Source organism: Myotis yumanensis, unplaced genomic scaffold, assembly GCF_028538775.1.
Source record: "Myotis yumanensis isolate MYYU_CA2020_CCGP unplaced genomic scaffold, mMyoYum1.0.hap1 SCAF_3, whole genome shotgun sequence".
NCBI lineage: Eukaryota > Metazoa > Chordata > Mammalia > Chiroptera > Vespertilionidae > Myotis > Myotis yumanensis.
This window is the reverse complement of record NW_027223754.1, coordinates 152,282,326-152,306,313: the sequence shown is the minus strand read 5'-3', so window position 1 is coordinate 152,306,313 and position 23,988 is coordinate 152,282,326. Positions and strand designations below refer to the sequence as shown.

The 23,988-nt window shown below is 46.9% G+C and overlaps 1 protein-coding gene and 1 non-coding gene across 2 annotated transcripts in view; both read left to right on the top strand.

Moving 5' to 3' along the window:
• The window catches only part of RASSF3 (Ras association domain family member 3), an 80,981-nt gene extending 57,304 nt beyond the window's left edge, over positions 1-23,677 (top strand). The window contains exons 2-5 of the mRNA XM_070409802.1: positions 13,243-13,350; positions 16,176-16,395; positions 18,306-18,415; positions 21,070-23,677. Of these exons, the coding sequence (XP_070265903.1) occupies positions 13,243-13,350; positions 16,176-16,395; positions 18,306-18,415; positions 21,070-21,219 (588 nt within the window). The 3' untranslated portion in view covers positions 21,220-23,677. The remainder of the gene's footprint in view (positions 1-13,242; positions 13,351-16,175; positions 16,396-18,305; positions 18,416-21,069) is intronic.
• On the top strand, positions 9,206-9,312 carry LOC139007787 (U6 spliceosomal RNA). Its single transcript, XR_011470949.1, has one exon. It is a non-coding gene; the product is annotated as a U6 spliceosomal RNA (small nuclear RNA).
• Positions 23,678-23,988: the final 311 nt, after the last annotated feature.

Sequence of the window (23,988 nt, the reverse complement as noted above, 5' to 3'; positions counted from 1 at the left end):
TATAATTTTGGTACTGTTATGAATCATAATGTAAATATTTGATATGCAGGATGTATTTTCATTGTTACAAATTGAACATAATTAAAGCATAGTGATTAATCACAAAAACAACATGTAATTATATATGTGTTTTCCGATGGTCTTAGGCGAGCCCTGTGAAAGGGTCGTTCGACCCCCAAAAGGGTTGCGACCCACAGGTTGAGAACCGCTGCCTTGGATGAACTGGATAGATGGTACCCCGAGCCCTCAGGACACTGTTGTTTCAGGCGACGCCCTCGTGGGGTTGCGGATGCAGCTCCAAAGCAGGCGCACATCCTGTGTGGAGTACTGTGTGTTGACCCCCCTCTTTGAGTGTTTGCTACTTGCTTCCCGTCCAGATCTTCAGTTTAGTGAAGTACAACGGTGAACAATGTTGATGCACATGTTGGTGTCAGACCCCTTAGTGCTAACATGTTTGAGACATCAAGCAAACCAGATTTTACTTTTACACTTCCTAGCTGAGCTGCCCTCTCCTTGTCCATGCCCCGCCACCTCCTGGCCTGGCCCCGGTTGTGGGGGTGGTGCCGGCCGGGTCAGTGACCCACAGCATTGAGGAAAGGTGGGGCGCGGGGGCACTTCCTCCGGCCCTTGGACTTCCTGTGCACACCAGGAGGAAAACGAGCTGGAGGGTGTGTGAACCCTCAGGTTAAACCAGCAACACAAACACTCCTGCACAACAAAGAAAATGTGAATTGTGTAGGTCACCTCCCCCCCCCCCCCCCCAAATTACTGGCAGATCAATTTCCAGGACAGCTATAGGGTAGCTGTTACCTATAAATTGGTGAACTGAGACGATATTTTAAAAACCCACCTTTCCTTCTGGCAGTCGTTGGCAATAGCAGTATGATTTTAGCAAAAGAAAAAAAGACTTTTTTATTTCCCAGATGACAAGGGCCTGTTTTTACCTTGGAGATCTCTCTCTGGTTTGCTCTCCCGCCCTTCCATCCGTTGGTCTCTGTAAGTGCCATTGGCTGTCAGCGTGGAGGAGGGGTATAGCTTTGCCACCTCAATGCTTCTGTTCTCAATGTTGGCGGTGGGGGTGGCCCCCCCGGGAGGTACAGGCGGCACATCAAAGGGTGTTCAGTTATCCTGGCAAAGTGCTGAATTGCTTTGTGTTTACTTTTGTTTCTAAGGCTGTTTTAATTTTATTTTTTTATACATGAAAGTCTTTTTTTTTTCCTTCCCTCCCTAGATTTTACTTTTTTCCTGATTCACAGTCATACAGACATAGGGGAAGTTTGGTACAGAAAAAAAGAAAAACACCATCTCAAATCTCTCCAATCAGGCATAAACACTATTAGCATTTGGGAATAGTTCTCACATAGTTTGTCATATTAGATATACAGTTTCTCCTCGGATTTTTCTTTCCAGTTAAAAACCTCTTCTGGCCTGGCCAGCGTAGCTTAGTGGTTGAGCGTTGACCTATGAACCAGGAGGTCATGGTTCGATTCCTGGTCAGGGCACATGCTTGAATTGCGGGTTCAGTCCGCAGTGTGGGGCATTGCAGGAGGCAGTCGATCAATTATTCTCTCCCATCATTGATGTTTCTATCTCTCACTCCCTCTCCCTTCCTCTCTGAAATCAATAAAAATATATTCTTAAAAAAAAAAAACAACACCTCTTCTGTAGGCTTCATATAAACAGCCTCCTGTACAGGCCCCACGTTTTTTAAAAATATATATATTTTTTTTATTGATTTCAGAGAGGTAGGGAGAGGGAGATAGAAACATCAATGATGAGAGAGAATCATTGATTGGCAGCCTTTTGCAAGCCCCCTACTGGGGATCGAGCCCACAACCCAGGCCCTTGACCAGAATTGAACCCAGGATCCTTAAGTCCACAGGCCCCATGCTCTATCCCAGGGGTCCTCAAACTATGGCCCGCGGGCCACATGCAAATACAAATATTGTATTTGTTCCCGTTTTGTTTTTTTACTTCAAATTAAGATATGTGCAGTGTGCATAGGAATTTGTTCATAGTTTTTTTTAAAAAACTATAGTCCGGCCCTCCTACGGTCTGAGGGACAGTGAACTGGCCCCCTGTTTAAAAAGTTTGAGGACCCCTGCTTTATCCACTGAGCCAAAGCAGCTAGGGCTACAGGCCCTTTTAAGATCTGAATGTATTTATTTCCTTAATGCTGGGCATACAGTTTCTAATTGTTACACGAATTATCTGTGGTCCTGGTGTGATTAGTACTTCACCCTCCAAAATTCAGGTTGAATACTGTATGTCAAAAGCCAGCCATGCCCGCACCTGAGGGTCTGGGCAGCTTTCACTGTTCTTATCCAAGGCTCTTCCTCCTCCTGCTTTCTTGGCTTAATTGGCTTTGAATCAGACCGACCCACCTCACTCAGCCTCTGACCCACCTGCAGGCCCTTGGGCACATCCGTCCTCTTAAGCCTCCATGGTCCTATTCGCAAAATGGAGATAATAGTACCACCCAACCACAGGTTATTGTAAGGACTGTGAGTCAGTTGTGAAGGGTGTGGCAGTGTCTGGAACCTGGCCAGGAGGAGATTCACGAAGAGCAGCGACGGTCGGTCACCTTCCTCCCAGGGACCGGGGCTGGCTAGTTCTGCCAGTCCTGGTTGTGGGAGAGACCAGAAAGGAAAGGGAAGCCAAATGGGGGAGGTGTACTGGAAAGATATTTTTTCCCTCTTCTGAGTATAAAGTTCAAGTGTTTGTTTTGGGCACTGCCTGAACCCTCCAAGGTCTGGGCCGGGGAGCGAGCCCCTGCCTGGGTTCAGGGAGGTGGGAGAGGTGCGCCGGGGTGCCAGGCCCTTGCAGTTCTGCCAGCAGCGGGTCTGCCTCCTGGGTCTCTCTCCTGCTGGTCTTCCTTTGCTTGTCGCCTGACTCACCCCAGCCTCTGAGTGAGCAACCATGTGCCCCTGACGTTTTCCCTCCCGGTGACTTTTGTGTTTCTCACTCCATCCACAGCTAAGAGGATTTCTGTAGAAAAGAGGATCTTTAGAAATTGCTTATGTGTAGCTCTTCAGGTCCTAATCCACCCGATTTTTATTTGAATTGCTCTAACATCTTTTAATTACTCCAGAGTGCTTTCACCTTGGTAGGAAGGAGGACGGGATTCCTCAGATAAACCCCAAACCCTGGGCTGCACCTGGGAAAGAAATGGCCACTAGGGCGGAGCTGGCGGTGCAAGCATTCTCCCTGCACCGTTCTCTGCATCTGTCTTGGAGGGCAGCTGGCGGTGTCTCCCTTTGTTCTTCGTCATGTATTGCCTGTGGCAGAAGAATGAGTCCTTGTACACTTGGTACTTCAGCTCTGCCTTTTAAAGGCCAGGAATAGACTTAATCTAAAGAGCCATCTCGAGTGGCGTGTGGGGCAGGAGAGGAGGAGAATTCAGGAAGAGGGGGCGGATTGGATTAATGGGAACAAGAGTGATATAAAACAGTTTATAACTTCTTGTGCCCCCCTTCAGACTTTCAAATTTGTCTATTTAAAAGAAAAAAACAAAAGGTTCATGGTCTGGACATTTGGTTTAGAAGGGCTGCCTCTTCTCTGCCTATGCCTGTGTGCCGTCCCTGGACCTCGGATGGTAGGAGAGAGAGGCACACACGTGTTTGGACTAGTGCATTGGAAAGGCTGTGATGAGTGAGGATTGAGGATTGACAAATCCAGGCCTCAATTTAAATGTGACTGTCTCCCTGGACATTGTCATCCTGAACAAGTAAGTTGTTGTCATCTACACTTTTAAACCCTGTGTTGCCTGAAAATATAGAGCCTAAGGCGCTATTAGCTCTTCTATTATGTGGTGGCATCTTAGACTCCATATTATAATTGGCAAGGAAGAAGACATCAAATAATCGGAGGAGCCTGCTTTTGATCATTTTTCTTGGAGTGCTGGTCTACAGACATTTCTAAGTTTCCTGAGACTGTTCTTTGATCAAATTAGGTTTCAGCTGGCAAGGTGGTGCGTCAGTTTGTTGCAAGCCTCTGCCCTGACTTTCAGATTCCTGCCGTCGGAGGAGCTGGGGCAGCCCGGAGCCTGCTGAGTTTGCCCAGATGGGCCCCACCTGCCTCCTCCTGGCTGCCGCAGCATTCCTTGGCGCTTCCTGTCTGGCTCGCCTCCAAATGAGCCTGCTCATTTCCTTTCTCCGGAAAGTCCATTATTGCCCAGGTTCAAAGGTTCCAAGGTTCCATAAAGGATATGGTGGGCCTGACCTTCAAACTCTGACCTTGGTCAGAGCCTCTCATATCCCGGAGCTAATCTGAATTAGTGGGCTGTGGCTCCAGAGTCACAGTTGTAGTTGCTGTTAGCCAGAAGACATGGGCGGCTGCCGGATGGCCTGCAGAACCTGGGGCTGTGAGATGCTTTTATCTAGAGTTTAGGGTGGGCATTGTGTACGTGCCCAGCATTGGAATGCCAGTCTCACTTCCCTTCTGGCTTCTCCACAACCTCTATGCTTACTTTTCCAGTTAATTTTCATAATACCCAGTGGGCTGACTTGTAGGTACTTGATTAGGGTAGTGTTGTAGGTGGTATAGAGCATTGGAAAACTTATTGCTGAATGTCCAAATGCTGTCATTTAAAAACGTTTATTGATTTGAGAGAGAGAGAGAATATTGTTTTTCCATTATTTATGCATTTATTGGTCGAGACTTGTATGTGCGTGACCGGGAATAGATCCTGCAACCTTGGCATATTGGTTGGACGATGCTCCAACCAACTGAGCTGCGTGGCCAGGGCCTTAGTGCTCTCTTAATAATCAGGGAAACGAGTCCTGGGGAACATGCCTGACTTTGAAAACCTAAGAATTCATTGCTCCTGAGACCTGAGAGAGGTGTGCTGAGGCCAGAGTGCTGACTCGCCTTCGGCCACATTCTTTCTCTAATGATCAGAGCTGATTGGCTGGACTGGGATGTGCTTGGCTCTGAGGCCTGTAATAAGCTTTCTTTGTTATCTAGCTCACCGAGAATTGGAAGAAAGTTAAACCAGTTGTGAAATGTATTACCTTTCAGAGATGAATAGCATCTTAATTGACTCCCTTTGAAAACATGTCAAACTGGGATTTTGAAGTCTGGTGTAATCTGGTAAGCCTTGAGGTTGGGACCTCAGGCAGGGGCACTCTGGGGAGGCTGGTCCGCCTCCAAGTTTGTTTTCTGGCTCCAAACAAATGAGTGGCTGTTTGACTATTGGCACGCGACCCAGTTTTTAAAGTACAACCATATAGGGTATGGCCGGCTGGTAACCAGGGGGTTTGAAAAGTGAGGTCATGAAAGGCCCAGATGAAACTCCTTTAATGTGTAGCACAACTGCAATTAATCTTATTAACATGCTGGGCCCGCGCCTGCTCTCACTGCCCCGGGTGTGCGAGGGTATTGAAGGGGCATGCTTTGAAGGGCTCTCTTCTTTGATGGTGCAGATGGATAACAGAAGCGTATAAAACTCTGTATCTGCTGTTATAAAGGCCTTTTGTGTGCCCTTGCAGATTCATTCAGTTTGGAGAAGCCAGCAAAAAGCTTCAGGCAGATTGATAAGACGTACAAAAGGGGATTGATCGTAAATGCTGTCTTGTAACTGTGGGCTCTGTGAGCAGACAGAATCGTGGAGAAGGCGTGCAGCGCCTGCTCTGTGCCCAGCATCAAGCGAGTTCCAGCCCAGTGTTTGGAAGTGAGAGATTTAAAAACACTGTTGGTTTGTTGGGAGGCAAGAGTAAACATAGAAACAGCAACACTGAAGGTGCTGTGGATGCTAAATCTGCATTGATGGGGCAGCATGGGGATTCCTAAGATAGAGAGGTGAGTGAGGGCTGCTGTGGTTAGGCCTGCTTCCTGGGTGGGGTTGCCCTTCACTAGGAGGGTCACAAGGTGAAGAGCAGGGTGAGGGGTGCACAGGGTGCTCTTAGGAGAGAGTCGGGTATGACCGAGTGGAAGGCTTGTATGAGGTAGGGGACAAGACTGGGAGAATTTAAAGGCAGTAGATGGCACCCTAATCTGCCTCTCACCAGTGCGTGAGAGAAGGCTAGTACTGTGATGCATCCTTATAAGGCTGCTGCCTAGTTCTATTTTTGAAGTCCATTTTTTTAGAAGTTATCTAAAATACCCACCTAGACTCCCTTCTGCTGCTCTCTTTGTTGTTTAACAAGTAGCCTTGGGGACAAAGAAGTTGTTTAAAATTGTCAAGTTCAACAGATGTGGTTTGGGTATGCTAATATCCCTAATGAATACAGAAACTGCTCATGAAGTGAATAATTAATAAGAGAAATATCTGTTCCTGTGTAATGTACCCACTTGCTCATAATGAATAAATGCCACACTTGTAACATTATTAAGTCTGTTCTCTTAACATTTCCTTGCTGTGTGTTTGTTTACACAGGTTTCTTACCTGCAGGACTTGTCAGAGCCCTTAAGCATATTTTGGGCCGGCCGGTGTGGCTCAGTGGTTGAGCATTGACCTGTGAACCAGGAGGTCACAGTTCAATTCCCGGTCAGGGCATGTGCCCAGGTTGTGGGCTCGATCCCCAGTGTGGGGCATGCAGAAGGCAGCCAATCAATGATTCTCTCTCATCATTGATGTATGTTTCTCTCTCTCTCTCTCTCTCTCTCTCTTTTCTTCCTTCCCTCCCTCCCTCCTTCTCTCCCTCTACTTTCCTCTCTGAAATCAATAAAAAAATATATATTTTTAAAAAGTACTTTGGGCCGCCCTAACTGGTTTGGCTCAGTGGATAGAGTGTCGGCCTGCGGACTGAAAGGTCCCAGGTTCGATTCCGGTCAAGGGCATGTACCTGGGTTGCGGGCACATCCCCAGTGGGGGGGTGTGCAGGAGGCAGCTGATCGATGTTTCTCTCTCATTGATGTTTCTAACTCTCTATCCCTCTCCCTTCCTCTCTGTAAAAAATCAATAAAATATATATATATATAAAAAGTACTTTGGGCCCTAGCCCATTTGGCTCAGTGGATAGAGCATCGGCCTGCGGACTAAAGGTCCTGGGTTCGATTCTGATCAAGGGCACATGCCCAGGTTGCAAGCTCAATCCCCAGTAGGGGGCATGCAGGAAGCAACTGATCAATGATTCTCATCATTGATGTTTCTATCTCTCTCTCCTCCCTTCCTCTCTGAAATCAATAAAAATATGTTTTTTTAAAAAAAGAACTTCGGGAAAGGAGGTGGGGCGTGCCCTTCCTGTCCGTAGAACACCATGGGGCACTCTGGGAATGTGGTGCTTTCTGTTTGGCAGTTTGTGTGTGCTGCCCTCCATTTTCCCATTCACCTTTTCTACCTGACATGACAGCGATGCTCTCTTGGTTGAAGGAGGATGAGGGGGCTGTTACATCCCTCCCTTCCTTTTTCTTTGCTGTTGGAAATATGAACAGCAAACATCTTATATGGCTGTATAGAAGAGTTGCTGACAAGCTGAATTTGGGCAAGACGAATCTCTGACTCCTCACATTAATAGAAATAGAACCCCAGCTCTCTACATCCTGCCTTTAAAAAAACCCTTCCCCTCTGGCAGGGCAAAACACCCTAGAGTGGACAGGATGAATCAGCTGCCATGGCTGGACACCAAGATAAGCCTCTCTAGACATGGCACCGGCCGGCGGTCAGTGCCGGTACCGTGAGAACTCAGCAGCCAGCAGCACATGTGCTTTTAAGGTCAAGAACAGCAGCACCCTGCTCCCCAGAAACAACTCTTCTGATTTCTTCCCTTGAGGAATAGAATCTTGTGGTTCTAGCACAGTTGTCTTTTTTTGTTGTTGTTTTTAATCCTCACCCAAGGGTATGTTTATTGATGAGAGAGAGAAACATTGATCGGCTGCCTCCTGTACATGCCCTGACCAGGGATCGAACCCGGAACCTTTTGGTGTGTGGGACAACACCCCAACCCACCGAGCTGCCCGGCTGGGGCTAGAACAGTGCCTTTCCACTTAACATAGTATTTGATGTTGCTTTCTTCTGGGTTTCTCCTTCCTCGTTCTGCATTACACCTGTGCACACTACATTCTCGTTCACACTGTCCAGCAGAGCACCACGAGCCACACGTGCTGTTTATATTTAAGTCGTGGACAGCGCAGGTTCAGCACGTTTCCATCACGGCAGACACACGTGCTGCTGGATAGCACCGTGCGTACCGCGATGCAGAGCCTTACCCGGGGGAACTGTCTGGGCCCCTCAGTGCCCCTACCCATTTAACGTCTCATGGTACTAGAATTGTGGAAATAAAAACAATTTTAAATGCAACAAAATACAATAAAAATCTTATGGCACCGAAAGTGAAGGACGTCTGGCAGACATCATGACTGTACATACACACCTGTCTGCCGCGGCCCTTCCCACACACATTCATGAAACGCTGAGCAAAGCGAGCTCCCAGCCTAAAATACCCTCTTAGGGCTTTGCCGGTGTAGCTCTGTGTGACAGCCCTTCCTGTATTCCTCACAGGGTTTCCACATCTGAAATACATGTCAGGACAGCTTTTTCCTGTAATCATATTTTAAAATCTAATTCAGGGGTGTTTAACTTGACTTGTTGAAGGTTTCTTTTGAGTCCCCAAACAGCTTGCTCTCAAGCTCCTGGAAATCACTGGCTTAATACCGCGCTCAGTGCGGACCTGCCCTGTGTGCTCGGAGGTCCCTCCCTGACTGCGGTGGTGGGAGAGGTCTCTCCCGGGGAAGATTCTTCTGTTCCGGTTCGGTCCTTGCTACTTTAGGGTGTCTGTTGGAACAGAGCCTGGAAGGAAGCCCTCTAATGGCATCATTACTGAGACTCCGTTCCGCTCAAGCTGTCCCTGAATTCCATTTGCAGCGAGGGCCCACTCTCCCAGGAAGTGCAGTCTTAGGGTGCAGGGTGCACAATAAGACTGGCACATGTCCTGTCTGTATTGCACCGGGGACCAGTTTGAGACATCAGTAGGTGATTGCCTATTTCCCCAACTGGAAATGAGAAGGAAAGTAGGAATCCATGAGTTTGGAATCTAGCCTCCCTTAGAGAAAGCACCAGCACCTGTTGGCCTAGTACATTTGCCCTTCTCCCCTGACCTGGGCTGGACCCCAAAGCTGGCCAGGGTCAGAGCAGCACCTGTGAGAGCAGTGGGACCACCATGGAGAGATGAAGACACCACTGACTGAGTGTCTGCCTCACCCTCGTCACCAAGCACTCAATTGGAAAACTGAGGCTTTTTGCATTTTTTTTGTAAAAAGGTCAGTAATGCTCTCCTTGGCAGCACATATACTAAAATTGGGATGCTACGGAGAAGATTAGCATGGCCCTTGCGCAAGGATGACTCACAAACTCATGAAGCGTTCAATATCTATAATAAAGGCATAATATGCAAATCGACCAGCAGAACGACCATCTGGATGACCTTCCGGATGACCATGCTATGACACGCACTTGGCCAGGCCAGCCAAGGTGGGTGCGATGCGATTGGTCAGGAGCCCTGTCATCGCCCCACAATCGACCTGCAGAGGGAGGCCCAGGCCACTGGCCAGTGAAGCTGTGGTGGGTGTGCAGGGCCTGCCAGCGATCACCCCACACAGAGGGAGGCCCAGGCCAGCCAAGTGATTGCACCCCGTGCCTGTCGCCTGCCTCCTGGCGGGGGAGGGGTGGAGCAGCCCTGTACAAAAGGCAAGCAGTGGTGGGGGCTGGGCCAGCTGCCAGCAGCTGAGGTGGGGGAAGGAAAGTCCCCATAGGCCCTGATCTCCAGCCAGGCCTAGGGACCCTACCCGAGGGGTCCTGGATTGGGAGAGGGTGCAGGCCAGGCTGAGGGACACCCCCAGCCCCTTGTGCACAAATTTCATGCACCAGGCCTCGAGTTTTAAAAGAAAGGTCAGTAGCTTTATTTCATAAAGAGGTCTACGATGCAAAAAAAACCCCATAAAAACCAAAAGACCAAAGGGGAGAAAAACCCAAAAGGGGGTCGGGTGGGGGAAGTAAGACAAACTTTACTAGGCTGTCAGTCAAGAAAGGCAGGGACCACAACTATCTTCTCAGCCTTAAGTGCCTGGCACAGAGCCAGGCTCCAGTAGGCACTCAATAAAGATTTGTTGAATAACAGATGGTATTGTATTTTCATAACAGTCCTATAAAGTGTGTATTGGTTTGTACATTTTAATGAGATGAGAAAACTGAGCTCAGAGAGGTTGAATGACTTGCCTTTGGTCACACAGCTGGAACATGGCAGGCCTGTGACTCAGACCTCGTTATGTGTCAGCCACGGGCCACGTGCCTTCAGGAGTCTAAAACAGAGGGAGTGGTAGGGACACGTTCATCTTCTCGCTCGCTTGCTTGCTCTCTTCAACACAGTCACTCCCAGTTGCTTTGTATTTCTGTTTTGTTTTTTGCTGTTATATTGTTAACTTTAAATCTTTTTAAGTTTTGACATAATTTCAGAATTACAGAGAAGTTCGCAATGAGTATAAATAATTCTCAGACCCTTTGCGCATGTCTGTAGAGGTATATTCTTGGAAAATCTTGTGAGCCGTTTTAACATGAGATCGGGCCACACTGCATAGGGATTTCCAGGTATCTGTGAGGTAGGGTGTGTCCCTTTGAGAATGTTTACGGGGTGTGTGTGTGTGTGTGTGTGTGTGTGTAAAAAACAGCCATGTGACCCCACCCAGGAACTAAAGCTAACCCAAGAGCAGCCCTCAAGGGCTTGCTGGATGAAAACATGAGAGAAATAGGGTTTATAATTTTGCATGGAAGAACTCCCCCTCTGAGAAGCTGGAGGGTTTGGGGAATATAAAAGTGGCTTATGAAAAAGATGACTTCAGCTTCCCAGTCGGACACCCTCAGGCGTGGCATCATACCTCCCGGCTGCCAAGAACAACAAGCGATGGTTTCCCAGACGGCTGCGCCCCATGCCATTTCCTCTCCTCGCTGCCGCAATTAAAGATTAATGTTTATACTGTTTTATCTGGTCCACGCCCTCCACACAGGTTGTTCTTAACCCTCTCCTTGCTTTCACTCTTGGTACCCCTGTACCCACCTTCTCACTCTGGTTTCCAGGGTTCCTCCTCCTTCCTGCTACGGCAGCTGCATTCCCAAAGGCGTTGCATTTGGAGGAGGGCATGTCTGAGAGGAAGGGGGTCTCCTTTAAGGGGGAAACAGTTTGAAAGTTTCCCAAATCAGGAGTTTCTCCAGTTCTGACATTAAAGAAACCAGTGTCCACTGCCGGCTTTAAGTTTCCTTGGAAATACTCATTGAAGCTTCTGGAAAGTTATTTTAATATACACCCTTTCTTTTTTGCCCTAACCAGTGACACCAAAAAATAAGATTGCTTTGGGGTTTTTCATTGGCAGATAAAATGCTCCCAGGGGAATTCGAGGCCGGCCCCTGAAACTAGGGGAGGACCATTCTGCCTTGGTATTTGTTAGCCAACTCGGGCCGCCAGGAGAGTGCTGACACTGAGAAGTTCCTGAGATAATTTATAGTCAGCACACCGCTCTCAGGGTCTAGAACAGCCGTGGGCAAACTACGGCCCGCGGGCCGGATCCGGCCCGTTTGAAATGAATAAAACTAAAAAAAAAAAAGACCGTACCCTTTTATGTAATGATGTTTACTTTGAATTTATATTAGTTCACACAAACACTCCATCCATGCTTTTGTTCCGGCCCTCCGGTCCAGTTTAAGAACCCATTGTGGCCCTCGAGTCAAAAAGTTTGCCCACCCCTGGTCTAGAATCAAAGCACCTGAACGGATCAGGAGCCACTTTACGTCTTAACAGCATCTGTGCAAGTTCGGCTCTAGCCCATCCGTGTGTGATCCGTGTGTGATCCGTGTGCGTGATCCGTGTGTGTGGAACTCTAGCTCCCAGTGAGCGGTGGGACGGTGCCTGCTAGGGTAGGCTCCAGCGTGAGGACGGTGTGGTGGATTCGGCTGGGACAGCGGCCCCTCTTCAAAGGTTTAATTGGGGGGATAAATCATTCGATTTTAAGTGCTCTTCCTCTTTTTGTCTGGGAGGTTGCTAGGTCCCTTCATCTTGTCTGAGTTGCTGCTCTGGTTCGGATGTGATTATGCAGCCTTTAAGTTTTCAAACACCCACGTGGGAACAGTGGCACCTGTTCGGGCCGTGGAAACAGCACAGAGGACCTGGATTAAAATTGAGCATGGTCTGTTAACTAGTTGGGTTACCCCAGACAAGCCACTTGACTTCTGTAAGTCTCAGTGTCCCTGTCTGTAACTCGGGGGTGCTAATTAGTTCTTTGTCGGGAGGATCAAATGAGGACACCCTTTGGAAGTACTTAGTGTTTCAGTAAACGTTTGGAGTTACTCTGGGATCCGGCTTCAGATAAGTTCCATCACTTCCACAGAATAGTTAAGTTCCTATTGGCAGGTTAATTTACTTCTTAGAACTTGATCTCATCCGGAAACTGCAATAATAACACCTACCTGGTTAACTTGTTGGGAAACTGGAATAATAACACCTACGTGGTTAAATAATAACACCTACTTGGTTAAACAAGTCAGATGCCCGATATACCTGGCTTCAAGGGGTCACAAGAGCTTGGCCAACTGCGATCACATGGTAGCCTTTGCATGATGTCATACTAGTACCCTGGCTGAGCTCTTTGAGACAATAAACGACTAGTGAATTCTTCAACAGGGATAAGAGTATTTAACTGGTATTGTCCCTGCAGAGAGTGAGTAGGGAGGTAAGGGTAGGGGATGCGAGTGGGTGGGTAGGGGAAGTCTGGCTACTTGTATCTTGACATGAGGATTTGTTTGGAAAATAAATTTCCTTCTGGTAATTGTATATAATGTGACAGGTTGGTGGTTAATGCCAACTTTTATTAACTATTGTACAATATTGTAAAGCTGTAAGATCATAAAGGTCATAAAACTTGCTAAAGAGAAGCTTTTGATATGTCTTTAAATAGTGTTTAAAATTGAAATAGGCAATCTAGCAGGTACTTTTAGGGAATGGTGTTTTTGCAGAAGGGAAAATTAGCAAAGACAGTTTTGCAAAACAATATTTGATGAAGTGTTGCTTTTAGCTGCTGACAAATTAGTTTTTGATATATCCCTCAGGAAGACTGAAGGAATGAGAACCGTAGTTGGTGGGTGAGAGTTTGAAAGTGAGAGGCGAAGAAAGTGTTAGAGAGAGAGAGAGAGAGAGAGAGTGAGTTTCAAGGTAAAGTGCCCCACAGTTGGTCATAATGGTCTCATGTGTCAAGAATTCTGACTTATCTGCATTTTTTTCTCTGATTGCTCATGTGTGGCATGGCTTGTTTTTCTTCTAGGATGTGGAGAAAGAGAAGGAAACCCACAATTACCTCAGCAAAGAGGAAATCCAAGAGAAAATTCATAAATACAATTTAGCAGTCACAGACAAGTTGAAGATGACCTTGGTAAGCACCCCTGATACACTTTAGGTTGACAGAGGTAAAAAACAAGTATGAGCTGTTGCTGTTACAATCCATCTGTATGTTTTAAAGCAGTGGTTCTCAACCTTCCTAATGCCGCGACCCTTTTAATACATTTCCTCATGTTGTGGTGACCCCCAATTTCATTGTTACAAATTGAACATAATTAAAGCCTAGTGATATAATCACAAAAACAATATGTAATTATATATGTGTTTTCTGATGGTCTTAGGCGACCCCTGTGAAAGGGTCGTTCGACCCCCAAAGGGCTCACGACCCACAGGTTGAGAACCACTGTTTTAAAGTCTCTGAGTCACAGTTGCAGAAGGTTAATGGTCCAGGTATGTAGGACAGGAAAATGTTTCTGCGTCTTTCAAATTATTTTGAAGTAGCTTTATCTCAAAATCAGTTAAATGAAGTTAAATTTTATTTTAAAAGATTTTGTGCCCTCCAAAGGACTAGAGCAGTGAGTGTAATCTTTTCCTGTTTAACATATAGGCGGTAACTCAGATTCTAATGAGGCCCTACATACGTTTATCTTGTGTAAATAAATTTGGAAGTTTCAGGAAAAGGGTTTGTGCTAATGGATTGGAATCTAATTGAGCTCAGACTTTTCACAGCTGGTTGTCAAGAATAAGATGAGGTATGTAGTATCCGCTCCCTGTGTGTTGTCGATTCAAGCTCCTGCAACAGTGTGCCTACACCAGCCGTGGGCAAACTACGGCCCTCGGGCTGGATCCGGCCCGTTTGAAATAAATAAAACTAAAAAAAAAAAAAGACTGTACCCTTTTATGTAATGATGTTTACTTTGAATTTATATTAGTTCACACAAACACTCCATCCATGCTTTTGTTCCGGCCCTCCTGTCCAGTTTAAGAACCCATTGTGGCCCTCGGGTCAAAAAGTTTGCCCACCCCTGGCCTACACTCTGTGGAGTTTGGAGAGGAGCACAGGGGAGCACAGGGCTTGGAGAGGAAAGGAGCGCTGACTGCCAAGCTGGAGTATTCCTGCTCCTTTAACTTGGACTGGCATCTATACCCCCCTGCTCCCCCCACCCCACTTGGGGACTTTCCCCACTGCACCTGCCATCCCTTGGTGCCAGTTTCCAGGGCCCTTGGACCCCTGCCTCTCAGTCTATTGACTGAGCTGACAAGAGTTCAGCAAAGGACAGGGTGACCTGTTTAGAACAGGCCCTACTGAGTTCTGTGACCCGAGGGGAGGAGCTTTTAAATATAAACCCTTGTGATAAAAGATCCCTCCCTTTTGGGACTCTGCCAAAAAGGAGAGAGGGGCAGATGAACTCAAGGCTACTCTTCATCACTCCCACAGTGATGTTCTCCTTTTTCAAACGGTTTTCATCCAAGTAGAGAAATTCCACCCCCCACCTTCTGTGGAGTTTAATTAAAACATGCAAATTTCCATGTTTCAAGATGAAAATTTTGAGTGTTGTATACTACTTTCCACAAGACTGAACAAGTGAATTAGTATTATAAAGTGATCCTGTGGAAAGGAAGAAAAATAATCCTATATAATAAAACCCTAATATGCAGATCGACCGAATGGTGGAACGACTCGTTGCTATGACGCACACTGACCACCAGGGAACAGACACTCAACACAGGAGCTGCCCCCTGGTGTGCTCCCACAGGGGGAGCATCACTCAGCCAGAAGCTGGGCTCATGGCTGGTGAGTGCAGTGGCGGTGGCGGGAGCCTCTCCCACCTCCACTGCAGGCCAGGCTGAGGGAACCTTCCTCCCCCCCCACCCCCACCCCTCCAAGTGCATGAATGTCATGCACCAGACCTCCAGTGGGCCAAAAAGGAGTTTTTTAATGTCCTACTTTAACTGTGTCATTTATACGTAACACCTGATAATTTATTTAAATAAAACATTACAATAAATTTTAAAAAAAATATGCTGAATGTAAAATAGAAAGTGAAAACAAGACCATTATTACCATTTTTGGAAATTAAAAAATAGTAATTCTACCATAAGTTAAGATAGGTGCTAAAAGTCCTATCAAATTATGTATATTAAACATATGCAGGGTTTTTTTGTATAAAAGTTATAACCTCACTAAAGCTAGTAAAAATATATGTATATATAGAAGGAGACATAAATACCATGTTAAATTAAAAAAAGACAAGTGCTTATATTATATCTGTAGTTCACACTACAGCTTGGATTTATTTAAAAAATGTTGTTGCTTGAGGTGCCTGAAGCCCATCGCGTACCCTGTGGTCCACGGGATGTACTTGTGTAAGAGTTTCAGTGAGATTGCTAACCTAGTGCATGTCTAACAGCCAGGAGGGTGGAGAAGAGCTTGCTTCCTTACTGCCTGCTCCTTGTCGACTTAGGTATTTCAAAGCCCTGCTTGTGACCTTCCTTTTCTGTGTAATGGCTGGTCATCAGTTACAGATGTCGCTCCTTCGTGCCTTAGCCCCTAGACCTGTGCCCCGGGCCTTACGGAGCCCTGTGGTTCGGCTAGCTTCCACTCCAGGGGCTGTACCCTCGCCGGGGCCCCGTGCAGCTTCAGAGGTGGGTCTGGGCTTCAGTCGGTGCTGTGTCAGAAGGCGTCTCCTCCCCACATCTGCCCTGCAGACCTTGCCCCTGGAAGCACTTAGTTGGGGTTGTACCCTCCCCCAGAGGTCATGCACCTAGGAGTGATCTCTAGTGAAGTTTGGCCACAGAGCTGTATGCGGCAGGAACAAGCGCAGGAGTGTTGCGTCTTCCTTGTTTTGTTTGGATCTGACCCTTCCCTCAAGTGCCGCCATCCGCGCAGCTAAGAGTTCGCTTTTCTTCCCGCTTCAGAATCCGAATGGGACTTACACTGGCTTCATCAAGGTGCAGATGGAGCTCTGCAAGCCCCCGCAGGCGCCCGCTCCCGGCAACAGCGGCGGCATGAACACGCTTCACATCAGCAGCACCAACACCGTGGGGGAAGTGATCGAGGCCCTGCTCAAAAAGTTCCTCGTGACCGAGAGCCCTGCCAAGTTTGCACTTTATAAGCGTTGTTACCGGGAAGATCAAGGTACTGGCCACGTGTAGGATGAACGTGGTCTCTGCTTTTATTTATGTCTCCTGTGCTCATTGGCAGGAGGAGGGCTAGTGGGTGTGGCCGTCAGTTACGTCAGCGCCGGGCAGGTTCTGGAGGACCTGTGGTCATGGCCTGGGCTTATGCTTGCTGGCTGTCCGTAGTTTTGAGCTGGACAGTGTGCACCTCAAGAGCTCAGGCATCACGTGTGATGAGCATTCATGTGCAGGGAGATGGCTTTGATTTTCTTTGGTAACTTTGATTTTAATGCTCTTTAGGACAAAAAGCATGCCCCGTGCTTGAAGCCTGCAGTAGCACATCCCACGTGAGATGTGCAGCTGAACGGGGAGTGGCCTGGTGGACTTGCGTTCTGAGGCCCTGAGGCTGGGAAGGCCCATGTGTCTAAGGGCACATCCAGACTCGTGCATGGCCAGCCGAGCTCTTCTCTCCCTGGCTTGCCTCTCTAGCCATTACACTGGGGCATTTTGGCACCCAGTCCCCCAGAGGCACTTACAATCTGAACTTAATACCCACATTCAGTGGATAGAAGTAGAATATTAAATTTCTGTGCGAAATGGAATAAGATATTCCAGGTCAGGTTCTCGGGCAGAAACTGATACCAGTCGTGGACAACAGTGATTGAATGATTGACTTAAGTAATTAATTTGAAAATGGTGTCTGAGAACTCAGCTACTTATTTATTTTTATTTAAAAGATTTTTAATATATTTTTATTGATTTCAGAGAGGAAGGGAGAGGAAGAGAGAGAGATAGAAACATCATTGATCAGAGAGAATCACCGATCACCTGCCTCCTACACACCCCACATTGGGGATTGGGCCCACAACCCGGGCATGTGCCCTGACTGGGAATCGAACCGTGACCTCCTGGTTCATAGGTCACTGCTCAACCACTGAGCCATGCCAGTCAGTCAGAACTCAACTATTTATGTTCTCTAGTTTTTCTGGGGAAAAGCCTAAAGCAGCTCTAGAAAAAGATAATACTAACACGATAGGAATGCCCTCAGTTGGATGAGGATGGAACCCGGCTAGTTGCTGAGTGTGTGCACATTTTTGGAATACATGCCATGTATGGGCTGGGCCCTGCAGAATACAGGTATGAATGGACTGAGGTTCCCATCCTCGAGGCCACAGGCTCAGTGAGGGGGTGGGGGGGCAAGTTCACTTCTGTAGGGAAATGAGCACCTACAGTGCAGTTGTACCCGAAGTGCCAAAGGAATGTAGATAAGCTCAGATGGCATTTTTACCTTGCCAGCTTACTTGCTGTCTCACCTGGACTTCAGCTGTGCAGTCCTGTTGAGATATTACCTTCATGGCTGCAAATCTTTTAACATTACAGGCAATGCCAGTACTGTGTGTGTGTGTGTGTGTGTGTGTGTGAGAGAGAGAGAGAGAGAGAGAGAGAGAGAGAGAGAGAGAGAGAGAGATATGAGGCATCTAGCTGTGCTTAAAGTCACCTGAGCTCATCATCCGGCTCTGTGGCTCCAGATTAAATTAATCTGCAGAGAGATTTTCTGGAACTCTGACTTCGTGTTCTTTGGATGGTATATGTTTATTGTTTTTAAAGGGGTTGCAGATTCTTTTAAAAGAAGTTTCTTATCTTGCTTTCTAAAGGGAGGAGCAGAATTAATTATTGGCCCATTTGGGGGAGGATTACCCATTTAAATTCATTCTTGAAAATTATTTCCTTTTTGATCAAGGCACAGTTTATATTGTGCAGCTACAAAGAAAATAGTGTAGCTTTCATCCCACTGTGGGCTATTGGTAATAAGATGAGGAGGATGTGACTTGGGGCTGTTGCCTGACCTGGGGGAGGGCTGGGGAGGGGTGTGTGGCCCAGGGGATGATGCAGTGCTCCACCGTGACTTGCTCCTGTTTCCTCACCCAGTCTACGCCTGCAAGCTCTCAGACCGGGAGCATCCACTGTACCTGCGCTTGGCAGCAGGGCCCAGAACAGACACACTTAGTTTTGTTCTCCGTGAACATGAAATTGGAGAGGTAAGTACATTACTGCTTTAAACTGTACACACCAGCTGGTCCTGTTTGATTGCTCCAGTCTAGTGGGTTTACCATTGAAAGAGGGAGGGGTGTCCTGCAGAGGGCAGCTTCCTGTGTGTTTTTGTATTGTTAGAAATGAACCCAAAGTTAGTCTACACTATACTTCTTTACAACACTCGCTATATTGGCCTGTAGATTTCAGAGGTGGAGGAAATAAAGTTTTAACTTGATCCCCACCCGAAGAGGCATTCTCGCCCCCTCCACCTCTGAATTCCTCTAATCCAGCTCAACTTTGAAAGTTGACACTCTCCATATGTTCGCTACTAACAAAGTCTCCAGGCTAATTCACTCCAAAGGGAATTCAATCTCTTTACCAGGAAAGACATTTAACTTTGTAGAATCTTTTTTTCTCCTTGGCCCAGATGATGAAGAAATTATGTTTATGTATGTACCATCATTTGCCATTTTCTCTCCAGGGAGGATTGTATTTAGGCCAGTCAGTTGAAGGAGAAAGCACTTTGGACTGTCCTTCTAGATCAAGTGTCACCTTTAAAAGAACACTTGAGCAAGTCTCTCAGGCTCTGGGTCCCAGTCCTTTGTCTGCAACAGGAAATGGTATGACCTGTCCAATTAGTGATGCAGCGAGAATGGGGTTTCTGGGTTAAAAAGTTAGGGAACCAGGACTCCACCTCTGTTAGATTAGGAGCATGACCTTGGATTAAGTCTGATCTTTTCAGTTCTCAGTTTTAACATCTGAGAAGTGGGACTAAGGACTTTAAAAGGTGGTTTTAAGTTGCAAATTAGAAACGTATGTAAATATGCTTTGTAAATAGTATGTTTATGTCCATGTGAATTGGAACTTTATTTGGGCACTTTTGAAGTTTCTTTTGATTCTGATGTTCTGAAGTTTTAAAATTCGCTGTCATTTTGGGGAGAAAACTGGGTGTGGCTTTGGTTGACACGTGGCAGTGTGTCCTCTGTGAGCGGACATGTCAGCCTCGTCTTGCTAGTGTCTTATTTTCCTGGCTATTGGCCTTGACATACTGCACATAGTGGTGCAATTAGAGCCACATTTATTGGCGGGGAGGGAGTTATGGTTTTGAAATTTACATTGTGTTTTAACGCTCTGAATTGCTTTATTAGACTTCTGAATGGTGTTCTTATTTCTCAGTGTTTTAAGGTTAGCTAAACTGAGGGAAGAAATCCATAGCTGTCAGGAAGAGGGAGGAGCTTATTTTATTTTGGAGAACATTCGGGAAAAGTAAAATGTTAATTTTTAAAGCTTAACAGAATATTCCAGCCTAGAAAGTTTTACTCTCCTGTTCCATGTTTCTCATTTTCTTTAATAATGATCTCCATCTCCGGGACCTTCTGTCATGGAGCCACTGGGTGGTTTCACTCTGTCCCCCTCTGTTCACCGTATTGGATTCTCTCCAGGCTTTTCCCTGCCCCCCACCCCTGGGAATTCTCATCGGAGTTGTTCCTGGCTGTGGTAGAGATTGCAGCCAGGACCCAGGCCCCCTTTTGGGAGGGGAGGATGTCCGGTTTGAAAAGTCCTCCCAGGTGATGCCAGATACCCTTCTTGATATTTACTGTTCTACTGAAAAAATAAAAAACAGCCCCACAAACACTTATTTTGTGCCTTCTAAGTACCCAGTGCTTTTAGGGAAGCAGAACTCAGAGCCTCAAGGGCGAGAGACAAAGCCCAAATAGTGAGAAGCATGACAGCTTGGTGTAGGTGAGAGGAATACTCAGCAAATGATTATTATAATTGTTATATCTTTTTTGATCAGGGTTACCAGTGCTCAGTGAGAGCTTTCTGATAGACTTAGTCCTGGGTGGGAAGGGAGGGAGGAAGTCATGGAAGGCTTCTTAGAGAAAGTGGCATTTAAGCCGAGACTCGATGGTTGAGTAGTTCGCCAGGCAAAGTGGAGGAAGGGAAAACATGTGCCAAGCCACTTGGGGTAGTAAGTGAGGGGGACAGGTGAGAGAGGTTAGGGTCTTTCACACTGAGCGGAAGCAACCGAGGGAAGCCATTGAGTGATTCCCAGGAGGGAATGATTTCCATTGAATGTTTGTGGACCATGGTTGATGGGGGTAACTGAAGCCATGGACAGGCATCGCGGATAGGGGCGGGACCTCTGTGTTCAGGCTGGCTATTTGGGGAGCAGGTTGGGGAGCGTGGAGAGGAGTGAGGAGGCCAGGGAAGGAGATGACGGTGGCCGGCACAAGGGCCGGTTGAGATGGAGAAAGCACGCAGATGGGAGCACTGTTTGGGAAGTGATCGCATTGACTGTGGGAGGAGAGAAAGAAGACAGTGGCAGCGATGGCTCCAAGGAGAGGGCAGGATGGAGGGAGTGTGGAGTTGTTGCTAATGCTCTGGGGGTCAGGCCAGGAGGGAACGTGTCTAATGGATGTGGGGCCGTGCAGGTCCCGGCCTTAGGGAGACCATGTGGGCCATCGGAGCAGCCAGGGTGGGGTGGGCATGGCAGCCTCCCTTTCCGAGTGAGGCTCTGGGAAACCGAGGCACTGGAGGCACGGGGCTGTGAGTGCCCAGGCGGGAGGCCCGCCACACCTTGGGGCGCTCATGGACGGCATCCTTAGTTCTGGCAGATGAAACACCTGGCATTTTTCGTTTTTGCCTTCTCTCACAGTGGGAAGCCTTCAGCCTTCCAGAACTGCAGAATTTCTTGCGTATCTTGGACAAGGAAGAGGATGAGCAGCTGTATAACCTGAAGAGGCGCTACACGGCCTACAGACAGAAGCTGGAGGCGGCCCTCAGCGAGGTGTGGAAACCCGGTTAAAGGCCGGCTCCCGGAGGCTCAGGGCGCGCAGGGACTGGGGACAAACCAGCAGCGAGTCTCTTCTCGGAGGGCTGTTTCCTGGCCCCGTGATGCGAGGGTCTTCCCCCTTTTATCTCTAGAGCTAGCTCTCCAAACCCGGGCCGCAGCCCCTGCGCCTGGCGACCTCTGTCCGGGATCCCGCGAGCTTGTCTGTTACAGCTGCGTGTCCCTCCCGCGAGCTGGGCCACGCGATGCTCGGAAGCATGGACTCTGGGTTTTGTTTTCTCGTCTTCTTTGTTATTTTAATTATTTGATGATGATGTTAAGCTTAAGGATGTGCAAATGATTTTTAAAAAGCTTAACAAGGAATCTTATCTGATACTTGTCCTATGTTGAAACTACCTGTCTTTTTTTTTTTTTTTTTTTCAATATCAGAGGGAACATCCATGTGAATGAAAGGCACAGGAAGCTGGGAACTCTGAGGAATTTGGGAGGGACTTTGGAGGAGCGTGACATTTCAGGAAAGTAAAGAGCAAGTTGGGAAGAAGGCTTGAGTGGAGTTGGAGGAGCTCTGAGTGAGGGTGGTTTGGGTAATGAGTTGATAGAGGAGAGAGAAAGGTGTATTTGTTTGTCAAGGAGTTAAAAGCATTCAGTTTTGAGGTGTTAGACCCACTGTAGCACTGCTTGGTTTCTTAGTGAATAAAATATGGAAACAGCACCAAAGAAAGTAGGAGCTAGACCAAAGAGGGGGTGGTGACTGAGGCCGACCGGAACGTTGTTGGCAGGTGATGGTCCAGAGCCGGGGAGGGGAGCCTGCCTTCCCGGGTCCTGCCTTCCCAGATTCTGCCTTTTCAAGTGGAAGGTGCAGCTTCCTGGGCAGGTGGAGCAGGGACTATGTGTAACTCCTGCTAAGTTATTGCTTTTCCCTGAGGTTGTTTCCAAAGCTGAAAAGGAGTCTGGGTAGGGCCCCTGTTTCTCCCGATGGCTGGCTGGGAGATTTGTTCAGGAAAGAGCTCACTGCACACTTTGTGACAATCACTCCTCCGTTTCCCTTTCCCTTCCCCTCCCCATCTTTTCCCTCCTTCCCTTACCCTTCTCCCTTCCTCTTACCAATGGAAGTCCGTTCTGTGTAGTGGAGAACAGGGCTATGGATGAAAGACCCAATACTACCAGAACCTCGGTTCCGAGGAGGCCTTCACTGAGGAGGACGACAGCAAGAAGGGGGAGGGCCCTCCCCTGGCACCACAGAGGGGCAATTTATGGAAACATTTTATCAAAAGTGCATGTTCCTTCCGACCAAAGAAATGCATGTGCAATAGAAGCCTTCCTTAAAGCAAGTTAAAGAACCTCATTTTATGCAGCAATTAATCTGAAAACAATGGGAAAGGTGTACTGTGGTTCTAGAGAGGGATTTACAGTCTATTTTTTTTTTTTGTCTAGATATTTTTTGTTTTATAAATTCCCAAGGAATTGTTAACGCTTTGGTGACACCTACTGGATTCTTTGTGAAATTCCAAGGTGCTTCAGCTCTTTGCCTTCTCCGCGAACTGTGCCTTTTAATGCATTTGTTTCCCTCCGGGGGCTCTTCTGACTGTCAGAGAGCTCCCTCTCGGAGGCAGATGAAGTGCTGGCGATGCTGTGCCACACGTTACTGAGACAATCGTATCTTCCTAAGCTTTTCGAGGAAAGATGGAAAAAAAAGTAGAGCTAGCTATAAAATATGTATGGCACATCTTGTTTAATTTTGCATGTGACTTCTTTTTAGTGCATTGATGAGGTTTTAGTGTCATTGTCACCCAACACTTTATTGTTCAGGGAATGCCTTCACGGTTTTTATACTGGTTTTACTATTCAGACTGTGGCTTGGGTTTGAGTATAGTGTTATCAACCACCTGCTCTTTTCTCTACCCATCCCAGTAAGCTTATATTTTGTGAAGCATTTGTTTCTCAGATTAAGACACTGTTAGAACCTAATGTAGTAGCTGATGGGTATCTGTGAATTTTTTTTTTTTTTTTTTTTTTTTTACTTGAAGTAGCTTGTCTAAAATAGGCACCCTCACCTGTATCATCCAGACCCTGTTTATTGTTGTGTGCACTACAAGTTGCAATTCGGAAAATTCTTACTGTTCTTGAAGATCGATGCTCTCTCCAAGACACTGGTTACTGCAGCGAGGTTAATGTGTAAAAGAAGGGCCAGTAAGGCCACTGATTTTTAAAAATCATTGTGCAAATTCTTATGTTAAATTATCTAAGCTTTGATGTAATACTGTTTTCTCTTCACTATGTGATGGTACAGGAATGATGTCAAATGAAGGGGGGAAATATTGCAGGGGAACATTTTAAATTGCAGACGTAAAAGTTATAATATTTATAATTTTGAGGAGTGTAAGTTTATTTTTATAGGGAACATTTTTCTTCCCTAAATTGTTTTTGGAATGGCAATTTGTTTCCATTATTAAAAGTCGATGTTGTCAGTTGACGTTTGTGTGTTTTACTTATGGTACTGCACCAGGTACAAGAAAGTCACAGGAGTGGGAGAAACGTCTTTTGCATATACGTGGGGACACATGCTAGAGGGTGACAGTTTTTACTAGGTTTGAGTGGGGCATATCTGTTCTCAAATGTCATTTTTCCTTTGTCTTATTGGGGAAAATAACCCTAGCTGAGTGTCTGCCCATATAATACACTAGTGGCCCGGTGCACAAAATTCATGCACAGGGGAGGGGGGTGTTCCTCAGCCCAGCCTGCATCCTCTCCAATCTGGGACCCCTTGAAGGATGTCCTACTGCC